At 45.2% G+C, this 12500-nt stretch overlaps 2 protein-coding genes across 2 annotated transcripts in view; one reads left to right on the top strand and one right to left on the bottom strand.

The window, feature by feature from the left end:
- Window positions 1–3239, top strand: part of psmb6 (proteasome 20S subunit beta 6) — a 3302-nt gene extending 63 nt beyond the window's left edge. The window contains exons 1-7 of the mRNA XM_071904042.2: window positions 1–69; window positions 901–968; window positions 1078–1143; window positions 1890–1955; window positions 2039–2168; window positions 2626–2770; window positions 2985–3239. The exon at window positions 1–69 is cut by the window's left edge and continues 63 nt beyond it. Of these exons, the coding sequence (XP_071760143.1) occupies window positions 1–69; window positions 901–968; window positions 1078–1143; window positions 1890–1955; window positions 2039–2168; window positions 2626–2770; window positions 2985–3112 (672 nt within the window). The 3' untranslated portion in view covers window positions 3113–3239. The remainder of the gene's footprint in view (window positions 70–900; window positions 969–1077; window positions 1144–1889; window positions 1956–2038; window positions 2169–2625; window positions 2771–2984) is intronic.
- A 9003-nt stretch (window positions 3240–12242) lies between these two features.
- LOC139915413 (H-2 class II histocompatibility antigen, I-E beta chain-like) overlaps window positions 12243–12500 on the bottom strand; it is a 4718-nt gene continuing 4460 nt past the window's right edge. The window contains exon 7 of the mRNA XM_078291671.1: window positions 12243–12500. This exon is cut by the window's right edge and continues 612 nt beyond it. The gene's annotated coding sequence lies outside the window, so the exon portion shown is untranslated.

Raw genomic sequence — 12500 nt, 5'->3', positions numbered from 1 at the left:
TTCGGCCAGCAAATTTCTTCCCAAAACACCCTGATCCCGGACTGGACCAGCAAGGAAGTCAGCACCGGGGTGAGTAGAGGAGCTGTGGGACCGGGCCGGGCCGGGCCAGACCGGACCGGCCCGGTTCCGTCCCGGTGCGGGGGTTTAACGGACAGACCGACCGCTGAATGAGACATGAGACAGCACTTCTACAGCAGGGAGCGGGCTTAGCTAACGTAGCTAACAGTTAACTAGCTAGTTAAAATGCTAGCTCGTCTTGAGTCCGGCTGTAAACCGGACCGGACCGAACCCGACCGGGTTTCAGGCGTCAGACAGGCGGACTGAGAAGTCAGACGGCACTTCTGCATCACGGGGAACAGGATTTAGCTAATGTTGGCTACCAGCGTCCATTATCGGACACGTCTCCGTCTTGATGCTCTTCCCCGCGTTCTCCCGCAAAGTTCGGATAGCAACGATAAAGTTTGTCCGATAATGGACCTAGAGAGTCGACTCGGACATGTGCCGCATCAGTAACCATCCATCTGAAGAATAAACCAGACAGAGACCAGCGGCAGGTTCAGAGTTACAGAACTACTGTGACTCGGTTGTGTCCGATAATGGACTTAGTGACGCTAGCTTGCATGTTAACTATTTTACGTGTGCGGTTGCTAATTAACTAAAGCTGTCTAATTAACGTTCTTCTACACTAACGTTAAGTTTGTCTAAATCACCGTTACTGTTTAATTTCAGTTGTTTGCTAGCGTTAGCAACAGGTACAAAACAGACCGAAACACACTGGGACAACATGATGTGATGCTAATTCTGTCTCTGTCTGTCTGTCTGTCTGTCTCTCTCTCTCTGTCTGTCTGCCCGTCTGTCTCTCTCCCTGTCTGCCTGTCTGTCTGCCTGTCTGTCTCTCAGACCACCATCATGGCGGTGGAGTATGATGGAGGAGTGGTGATTGGTGCAGACTCCCGCACCACAACTGGGTGAGAGAGATAGACAGAGAGAATGTATTCATCATTTTGACTGGTCAATAAACAAAAACACTCAGCTTTAACATCTCTCTCTCTCTCTCTCTCTCTCTCTCTCTCTCAGAGCCTATATAGCCAACAGAGTAACAGACAAACTGACTCCCATCCACGATCGAATCTTCTGCTGCAGGTTGGCTTTGTTTTGTCTCGAGTCAAATGACTTGGACTCGAGTCCCAGTTTTAATTGCTTGAGACTTGACTTGACTTGGGTTCTGGTGACTTGGGACTTGACTTGACTTGGGTTCTGGTGACTTGAGACTTGACTTGGGTTCTGGTGACTTGAGACTTGACTTGACTTGGGTTCTGGTGACTTGAGACCTGACTTGACTTGGGTTCTGGTAACTTGGGTTCTGGTGACTTGAGACCTGACTTGACTTGGGTTCTGGTGACTTGGGACCTGACTTGACTTGTACTTTGATGACTTGAAAAGGTTTCTAAAGTCTTGACTTGAGATCTTGTGTTTGTGTAAATGACTTAGATTGAAAGTGATGAGATTTGTTCCAGCGGACGACTGAATTTAAATTCTGTTTTCTGAATTTGTATGGAATGATTGAATTTATTGAAGTTGAAACTGATTATAGAAATCAAACTCATGATGCTCTTACCAAGTTTTTATCCTATTAAAACCATATTGCATTGAAAAGTCCTAGATATTTAGTTTTCTTTAAGATATTAAATTGATGCTGGACTCTTGATTTGTTCTGACTTGACTTGCTGTTCTACATTTAGACTTGAGACTGACTTGGGACTCGTGTGAAGTTGACTTGGTCACACCTCTGAAATAATTAACAGTAATTCCTTAATAGTAATTTTCAGATGTTAATTAACAGTAATTAACGTTAATGAACAGATAATAACAGCAGCTGTGTGTTAAAGGTCTGGCTCTGCTGCAGACACTCAGGCCATCGCTGATGTCGTCACGTACCAGCTGGGCTTCCACAGGTACACACACACACACACACACTCAATCACTCACTCAGTTTGATTGACAGCCCTGACCTGTCTCTCTGTGGCTCCGCCCCCAGCATCGAGCTGGACGAGCCTCCATTGGTGGAGACGGCCGCCAATCTGTTCCGCTCCAGCTGCTACCGCTACAGAGAGGAGCTGACCGCCGGGATCATCGTGGCAGGATGGGACCGCAGGGGGGGCGGGCAGGTACACACACACACTGAGACACACACACACACACACACACACACACACACACACACACACACACACACACTGAGACACACACACACACACACACACTGAGACACACACAGAGTCCAGAAGTCCAGATTATAAAACTCTGAACTCTTCTTGCTGATTGTTTTGTCGTCCAGTTTCTCTGAAGCCGCCTGGACCTGACTGATCAATAACCAATACCACAACAAGCTGATCAATACAGTCTGCTGAGCTGAACCAGACACCTGTCTCACTGCTCACACTGTGTCCCTGTCTCTCTCTCCCCTCTGTCTCTCTATCTACCTGTCTGTCTCTACCTCTGTCCCCCATCTGTCTGTCTCTCTCCCCACTCCTCTGTCTCTCTCTCTCCTCCTCTGTCTCTCTCCCCCACCTGTCTCTCTCTCCCCCACCTGTCTCCCCACCCCCCCACCTGTCTGTCTCTCAGGTGTACTCGGTGCCCATCGGGGGCATGTTGGTGAGACAGCCGGTGTCGGTGGGCGGCAGCGGCAGCACCTACATCTACGGCTTCATGGACTCAAACTACAAACCCGGACTGAACAAGGAGCAGTGTCTGGAGCTGACTGCTGCAGGTGGGAGCAGTGCATGCTGGGAACTGGAGTCCACTGCAGAACCTGATACACAACACTCCCACTTAGCAACAGAACCTCTAGAGTTATATTCACTAATCTGCCTTCCTGTTTCTCTCTCTCTCTGCCTGTGTCTCTGTCTGTCTCTCTCTCTCTGCCTGTCTGTCTCTCTCTCTACCTGTCTGCCTGCCTGTCTGTCTGCCTGTCTGTCTGTCAGCCCTGTCTCTGGCGATGGAGAGAGACGGCTCCAGCGGCGGAGTGGTGAGACTGGCGTCGATCTCAGAGGACGGAGTGGAGAGACGTTGCATCCTGGGAAACCAGCTGCCCAAGTTCTCCACTCACTGAACACACACACACACACACACACACACACACACACACACACACACACACACACACACACAGACGTCGCTGTGTTGATGTTTCCATGTCTGCTTTGTACTGAGACTGTTGATTAAAGGGTTAAATCTCATGTCTGCTGTTTTCAGATCAGTTTTTCAGACTCTTCTTCTGCTCTTCATTTAGTTCACATGGAATTTACTGAACATGTAAAGACTGACGCTGCGTTCAGGTGCTGCTGGGAAAGTCCGATATCCAGGACTTCCAAGCTGCTTTCTCATGCTGATTTGTGGGAAATAAAGTAGCAGCGGTAGAAAGTCTGTAACTCTAAAGATGGCGGCTCTGACAAAGTAAAACGTGTCGTCAGTGAATCTGACCAATCAACACCTTTTGTATGCAAATCATAACGAAAATCATCCAATCAGACGGTCAGGTTTACAGCAGCAGAACTTTGTTCTTTAAGACGACTGATGGTTCAACATCAAACGTTTTATTACGTTTTAAATAATTTAATAAGATGATATTGTCAGATATAAAACTGTCAGCTCCTATTGTGGACTGCATGATGACATCACTGGCACAGTGACAGATGCATGATGGGAGCTGTGAACCAGATTGGACTTGAATGTGTAATCTGACTATCAAAACCAAGAAGTCCAAGTCGATACTCCTCTTCTTCTAAGCTTCCTGGTTTCAGATGGACTGTGACCCGGCTCTGTCCCGCAGACGCAGCGCCGCTCGCCGCAATGAATCTTGGGGCTTTCAGTTCGTTCTCGTCGGTCGAGTCTCCGGCTGCGGTCGAATTGTCTTTTCTGCATAGGAAGGTTCCTAACTGAGTGAAATGACCCGGAAGTATCTAAGTGTCAGCATGATAAGAGCTGTTTGAATTCTCTACATGCTAAGGAAAGGTGCTTCAATGCTTCCTTACTTAGCTCCTTTAGCATAGGATACACTGGACCATCCTTTACGAAAGGAAAGGAGATAATGCCGTCCCACAATTCCTTGCGGCAGCAACATTTAAAGAGACGCACCGTTCGGCCATTCACGAAAACAAACGATCATGACCGACAAGGGAAGCAGATCATCATGCAAGTTACTGTTGCTTATTAAGCATTTTCCATCTTATGCCATAACTTGCTAATATGCTTATATGTTCTGAACTTTCAACAATATGTTAAACCCATAAGCATACCTGTTAAAGTGGATACAGACAACTTTTCAACTTTCCCCCCGTTCTCCTCCCCTAGTGTTTCCAAGTGGTATTGTTGTTTGCACCGCTGGTGCAAAGACAACCGGATCGCTTTCCGTTTCGTGCGACAGAACAAACCATCTGTCTGCTCATCAACTCCTTGATCATAACACAATATAGGCACTTTCACCACTGCTCATTTTAGAAAGGCCACTGCAAGAAAACGTGTTCTTTGTTTAGATTATCAAATTGACAATGGATCATTTGTTTGTTTCTGGCTGCTAGCGTTAGCTAGCGTTAGCAACATGGCTAATGTTGCTATCGCTAGCTAACGCTAGCAGCCAGAAACAAACATAGTTAGATGTTTGTTTCTTTTGTTCCAGAAACAAACATAGATGTTTGTTTCTGGCTCGTCCTGGCTTCCTTGTAGCTCCTGGTTCGTTTTCTGGCTGCTAGCGGTAGCGTTAGCAACATGGCTAACGCTACCGATAGCTACCGGGGAAAACCTATCCTATTCCTCTTTTGGTTGCGCAATGGATGACGCACTTCGTTTGTGCCGTAAATCGAGCCTTCATTCTCCCGGGAGATCGTACCCGGTGGCAGACAGAATTGCATAGTGAAAGCGAGGCTTATAGGGAACCAATCTAAACACCGATGGTGTCATTATTCTACAGCCATTACACTGTGCAATCAACATTTACTTCATAATGATAAAGCAAAAAAATGGTCTATAGGGTCTTTAACATTGGGCTTTGAAAATAAGCCCAAATGTGTCACTGTGTTATATTTTCCGGGACCCCCACCCGACCATAATTTTAACATTATGAAAGGGATTTCCTCTCTCGGTTCCAGAGATCTACCAACTGGCATGCTGGTTGACATCTTTTTTCCCACCGTGACCAAAACTAAACTCCACCCTAAACCTTGCAACATGGTTGTTTCCCAACATACTTCTGGTCAGGAATGGATAAATAGTCTCCCGAGTGTCTAGATATCTATATAGATATCTACAGTATATAGATATTTAGCTTTTTTTTGCTGGCGTCTGATCAGGGACGGACTGGGACAAGAAAATGGCTCTGGACTTTTTGACCCAGGCCGGCCCACATGCAGCCTGCGAGTATTCCACCATCCCCATCCCATTGACGCATACATGAATACAGCAAGACTTAGTGTCACTACTTATACAGTATATAAATTAGTACTACATACGGTTTGTCGCCAGCAGACCATCACTGTGAGGAGACCACAACATTGAGCATTTAGTGCATCATGATAAAGGGCTATATTTGAAAAGGCGATATAATCTATATCAATACAGATGAAATCAGTCAGGGATTGCCATTGCTATTTTTAGCACTTTAATTTGGTAACTTTCAACAATAAATGTTTAAATTAACCAACACCAGGTAACAATAAATTCTAATAAACTATAACGTTGTCTAATAACAAACTATAAACAATTAAAAGGTGGAGTAAAGGATGGGCATGTGGAGAGAGGCACCGAGCCTCTTGATGCCGTTCCACCGGCAGTGGAAATGCTGCTGGTGCTTCACTACTGAGAAGGGTCAGTCATTTTTGTGTATTTTGATGCCCGAGCTTCACGGGTAGGGTGACCACCTCTTAATTGTTCCGTTGCAGGACAGCAGACGTGATTTTGCGGGACAGTGCGGGACACGTGGGAGAGAGAGAAATGACTATTATTAGGCTATGTAAATATCACTTTAATATAGGCTTTATGAAATGTTTATTTTAACGTCACTAGGACCTATTCAATCCAATAAATATAATGAACTAGAAGGACACTCGGAGAGCGCAGACCTCCGCCAAGGTTCGTGCTATTATTGCTTGTTCGTGAGTCGGATCCGGATCCGCTCCAAAATTTGTCCTTGTTTCACATCTTTTACTACAGTTCAGCCTGCATAGTCCTTCAGGTACCTTGGCCTCACAACTGCTCGCCCAGATTGGTAGTTACAGTCTGTTGTGTGTCACCCACGACTGTCAGGGGTTGCAACAGTCTCTGGTGTGTGAGTTTCAACAGTCACTGTTCGGTTTGACACACTGGGTACTGTGCCCTGGTCCCGTCTAAGGTGTCCAGTGTCCAGCTGTAGCCTTTCTCCAGAACGTGTGGGGTTCAAAAGGCTGTATTCTAACACGGCCTCCCTGTTTCAGTGTGTCCATATCCTTGGCTGTCCTGTTGAAGTATTTGGCTTGTCTCATTTGCCTGTCAACCCGGTCTTGTGTTGTATGTTTCACTTTCAGCTGCAGAAGACTATCCCTTGTTGGTAGTAGGGTTCTGGTTCTCCTACTCAGCAATCTCTGAGCTGGCCTTGTCTTTAGTCCTTGAGTTGGTGTGTTGCGGTGATCCAACATAGACAGGTATGGGTCCTCTCCTGCTGCCTTGGCTTTCATCATCAGTCGTTTTGCCGTTTTCACAGCAGACTCTGCCATCCCGTTGCTTTGTGGGTATCCGGGAGATGAAGTTCTGTGCTGGAACTCCCACAGCTGACGGAAACGCTGGAACTCTTGGGAAGTGTACTGTGGCCCATTATCTGAAACAACTATATCTGGGATACCTTGACAGGCAAAGTGAGCCTTCGGCTTCTTTATCACAGTACTTGACTTTGTATCTGGTAAGTTGTCGATTTCCCAAAAGTTGGAATAGTAATTGACTGTCATGAGGTAGTCTTTGTTGTCATAAGTAAACAAATCTGTACCAACCTTGGCCCATGGTCTACTTGGTACCTCGTGTGGATGTAATGTCTCTTTTTGTTGTTTTGTATCAACTGATCTGCAAACGTCACGTTTTTCTATGAATGTCTTAATATGTTCATTCATTCCCTGCCAGTAGACACATTCTCTCGCACGCCGGAGGCATCCCTCCACCCCCAGGTGAGTGGAGTGAATACGGCGGGTGATCTCACGTCGGAGTGTGTCTGGGATAACAGCTCTCTCTCCTCTGAAGATGATTCCATCCTGAATGCTCAATTCCTCTTGGAACGAGTAGTAGTGCATGATATCCATCGGTGTGTCTTTCTTATTTTGTGGCCATCCCTTTTGAATGGTCTTAATTAGTGTCTGTAGTATTTTGTCTTCTCGGGTAGCAGAGCGAATTGTGCTTAGTCTCGCTTCTGAGATAGGTAGGCAGTCCACCATGTTGACTGTCTCGATCTCAGCTTCCACTGACCCTGTAGTTGAGCTCTCTGGCAAGTATGCTCTGCTCAAGGTATCTGCCAGCAACATGTCACGTCCAGGGTCATAGGTCACATCTATGTCATATCTCTGAAGCCTGAGCAACATTCTTTGGAGTCTCTTTGGTGCGCTCAACAGTGGCTTCTTGACAATGTTCTCTAAAGGCTTATGGTCACTCTGTACTGTCACTTTCTGGCCACAGGTATATTGATGGAATGTTTCCATGCCAAAGACAATAGCCAAACATTCTTTTTCGATTTGGGCGTAGCCCCTTTCCATCTGTCAGTGCTCTGCTCCCAAATGCTACAGGTTCCCCTTTTTGTGTCAGTGCTGCTCCTAGTCCCGTGTCTGATGCGTCGCACTGCAATGTCAGTTCCTCTTTTGGGTTGTAGTACTTCAGTACTGGTGCTTTGGATGTATTGTCCTTGAGTCTGCAAAATGCTTCCTCATGCATTTCTGTCCAATCCCACATATTTTCTGTGTGTGAGCTGTCTCAGTATCTCGCAGTCGTCCGATAAGTGTTGGTAGAATTTAGAGAGATAATTCACCATGCCATCAAGTCTCTGTACGCCTTTCACGTCCGTTGGTCTCAGCATGTCTCTCACTGCTCGAACCTTATTGGGGTCGATTTTCAGTCCATCGGCTGTCAGCAGGTGTCCAATGTATGGCACTTCCTGTCGTCTCAGTCTGAACTCTCCTGTGATCAATACATCATTGGCTATGATGTATATGCCCGGCAGCCCCTCCAGCGCTTGTGTCAACTTCTGCTGGAAAATCTCAGGAGCTGGGCTGATTCCCATAGACATCCTGAGCCACCGAAATCTGCCAAACGGTGTAGAGAATGTAGTCAGATAGCTCGACTCCTCCACCAGTTTGACGTGCCAAAATCCATGTTTGACATCGCAGACTGTAAACACCTTCGCTCTAGAGAGGTCTGGGAGGATGTCGTCGATCGTGGCATCATCATGGCAACCGGGACTCGTCGTTTGGGAAGTTTCACTGGCTCCACCCTCTCATCGATCTCGATTCTGTACTCTCCTGCCAGGCAGCCATCACCTGTGCACACATCTCCGTACTCCTCCTTTATTTGTTCCATGGTTAATTCACACTGAGATGGTTCCTCTTCAGTTACGATGCTGCCGATAGCTAGTGTGTTCTCATACTGTACTTTGATCAGCTTCATGGCTTCACTCGCCCTCCTGCCAAGCAGTGGCAGTCTACAGTCCTTATTCACCACCACAAACTCCAGCCGGTATAGTTTCTGGTTTCTCAGATTTCTCACCTTCACCTTGCATTTGCCAAGTAGATACAGCTTGGTCTTGTTGTACATTACCGGCACTTTCTTAGTGTGTTCCATCCGAGTGTCTGGATTCACTAGATTTATGGGGATGATATTACAGGTAGCTCCACAATCTATTTGAAACTTCACTAGCTCTTTGCCTACCAGCATCCCTGCAAAAAGCTGGCTGTTCTTGGCTTTGTCATCTCTGGCCTCGTTACCCGTCTCTGTCCGTATCTCTGTAGTAGTGACACTCGTGATATCCTCATAATCATCACTGTCCTGTTCAGTCACACTGTGCACCTGTTTTCCTCTTTTCCATTTCTCTGGTTTGGATTTACATCTGACTGCAAAGTGATTTTCTTTACTGCATTTTTGGTTCTCTTCCCTACACAGCAGCCACACACTTCTGTTTAGAAACACAGTGTAACTCTGAGTGGCAGCTAGACTCACAGTCACTACCATGCAGGCAGGTTAACCACACAGCACCATGCAATACTGTCATGAAACTGAATTGGAAATCGTGTACAGGGCAAGTTATTTAAAATCGTTTATTTAAAAAAATTAAAAGAACATAAAGTTAATTCACAACGAAATACAAAAGTGATGAATAGCATGACTAGTTGGGTTCGCCAGACAGACCTGTGGAATACATGTGAAGTAGGCTAAAAACAAGGCTAATATAGTTAGCTTGCTGTCTACATCTCCGTGGCATGAACAAGCACAGAAAACACACCTAATCCCAAACCTCCGTTTTCAGTGATCAGTTCTTATCTGTACATATTAAATACCGGTGAGCTACTCATGTAAAATACTTCATATCTTAATAAGATTAGATTGAAAGAGTGTTTTAAGGTCTTGTGTGGTGTTGTAGGTATCTTCTTAACAGTTTTAGAGGACTGTCTTTTACAATGGCCGTCTATGGGAAAAACGCTTTTTGGGCCGCAGGTGAATTTTAGGCTGCAGTACCACCGTTGGCCACCGTGTCAAATTGTCAGCAAGGCTGACCGGCGTCCAGCCGCTCTCCGGCTGCACCAGGATAAGTGCGAACAACTCAGAGAAATTAGATAAATTGTGTGGCTGAGTTCAGAAAATAAATAAAAATAATAAATGTACATGAATAGAGTTAAATAAAATGAGTAGCTTACATTTATTTCTATGACTTTGATGTCTTCTTTATGTTATGCGTGCACCGCAGCCGCCAGAATACAAATTCATTTTTTATAAGCCAATTCCTAGTTTTCGATATAGATACAGATGTTTTTCGTTTTTATAAATATTAAAGATTATTACTGATGCCTTTTCGTCTGTATATTGTACCTGCAATTATGAGAAATCCTCCACCCAATTACGGTCCAATGATCAGTAAGACAGCACGTCAACTTACGCAACACGTTACGTCAGTTTGGTTAAACAATGTGAGTGAAGTAAGCCTAGTTGTTTTTTACGTTCATTTCTTCTCTGAACAAAGAAAACACAGTTCTGAAACCTCTTCCACTCCAGATACCAGTGCTGGGTCTGGAGACTCTAAATTACTACGACAAAAAGTTAAACCAAAAAAATCTCAAATGACTTGAGACTGGACTTGCACCAAAAGACTTAAAAACAGCACTGATGACTTGAATAAGGAAAAACGACATTCAGTTATTAAGGAAAGTACGGCATAGTAAAATCCTTTATATTAATATTGTTTCCATGTGTTATAGTTACCTGCACCGGGGACAGCTACAGGACCATATCCCTGAATTACAGGATTGGAAGGTCCACTGTGGCAGCCATGGTGCCCGAGGTGTGTGGTGCACTTTGGACCAGACTGCAGCCCCTGTACATGCCTGCGCCCGCTGTGCAACACTGGCTGGAAGTGGCAAGGGGTTTCCAACAAAGATGGCAATTTCCCAACTGCATAGGGGCAGTTGATGGAAAGCACGTGGCCATCCGGGCACCACACAACTCGGGATCTACCTTTTTCAATTACAAAGGACATTTCTCGGTTGTGCTGATGGCCTTGGTAGATCACCGCTGCTGCTTCAGTGTCAGAGGTAGGCTACTGATTTATTTCCCATACCTTGATCTACATGCACAGAACTTCATCTATCTTGAATGAACTGCTGTGACGGAATACAGGCGTCAATGAAAATTGAGTTATGTATAAAGCCCAATGCAAGAAGTATTGAAATTAAGTGATTTACAGTAGGCTGAGTGCCGGTAGAATATCGTGGAGATATGCACGCTATTGATCCGCGCACTAGGCTTTATGTTTATCTTTTCCCTGGCAGTTTGCTTATTCAGCACCACGGAGAGCGGCACGAAAACAGATCCACGTTCAGCATATGACACATTTAACATTCTTTCACAGCTGCAAAACACAGCAACTATGCGGATGGTTGTCTTTATTTCTTTACTTTTTCTATATTTTCTATATATTGATTAGTAGCCTTTTCTATAAGCCATCATTGCGGCCTAATCCAAAATCGAGTACATAAAAGCTGTTAAAAAAAAAAAAAAGCAAACAAAAAAAACACCCAAAATTTTAGTCTAGTAAAGTTTTGCATTTCAATTGACATTCATTTTATATCACTGTATTGTCAATTACAATTACTGATAAGGGACTTCATTTTGATCCCCAGATGTTGGTGCCCATGGGTCAAGCAGTGATGGAGGCATATTTGCAGGCAGCAGTCTCGGCAAGCAGCTGAAAAACCAGGCTCTCCATATTCCCGGTCCAGCACCTCTGCCTGCAGCTGACCAGCCTCTGCCGCATGTCATCGTAGGGGATGAAGCTTTCCCCCTGCAGACCCATCTTCTACGTCCCTGTCCTGGGAAGGAACTGGATGAAGGCAAGCGAATCTTTAACTATCGGCTGTCTAGAGCCAGAAGAGTAGTCGAGAACACTTTCGGGATCCTCGCGTCCAAGTGGGAGGTCTGCCAGCGTAGAATCAAGCTGCAGCCTCATAACGTAGATGCAGTGATCAAGGCCACCTGTGTACTGCACAACTACATACAGAAGACCTCCCATTGCTCTTCAAACAACACCCAGACTCCGGGAGGTGGACGAGCTGGAGGGATAGCCAACCTTCAGAGTGGCAATCATCCGTCGAGAGAGGCATTTAGCACAAGGGAATCCTTCAAGGATTATTTTACCTCAGTTGGGGCAGTGGCATGGCAGCAGAGTGCCTGTTTTGGTGTTGATTATTTATACAAGACATAACTTACTTTCGTTGTTGGTAGTGATCCAAGAGGGATAGCAAGGCAGCAAACTTGTAAGGTTTCACTGTCTTGAGTCCATCACCACTCTTGGATGCTAACTTTCTTTTGCTGAGATTGGTGAAGAACTCTCCCATATAATAAATATATAACTAAATATGTAACGATGACATGTGAGACTTTCCCATGGATCATTAATGTGATGCTGACATGTTTCTGAACACACAAACAAACATGAGGAGAGTCTCAGCTAAAATAACAAAGTGACAGAGTGTTTTCCAAAGGTTTATTGTAGGAAAAGACATCTCACTCCAGTAGAAATATAAGAATCTAACACTCAGAAAACCTAAGGCTCCTAAAATATTGAAGCAGCTGATTGTGTGATTTTACAGATGAAGTTAAAGGACAGAAGGAGGATCAGATGTTCTTCCTTTAGTCTGAGTCAGTTTGAGGAAGTTAGTCGCTGGAAAACAATGATGTCACACAGGAAGTGAAGCTTCAGATCACAAATACATCAGAGTGACACTCAG

Source organism: Centroberyx gerrardi, chromosome 23 (genome assembly GCF_048128805.1).
Source record: "Centroberyx gerrardi isolate f3 chromosome 23, fCenGer3.hap1.cur.20231027, whole genome shotgun sequence".
Lineage (NCBI taxonomy): Eukaryota > Metazoa > Chordata > Actinopteri > Beryciformes > Berycidae > Centroberyx > Centroberyx gerrardi.
Note: the sequence above shows the minus strand (reverse complement) of the source record. Positions and strands in the feature narration are given on the sequence as shown.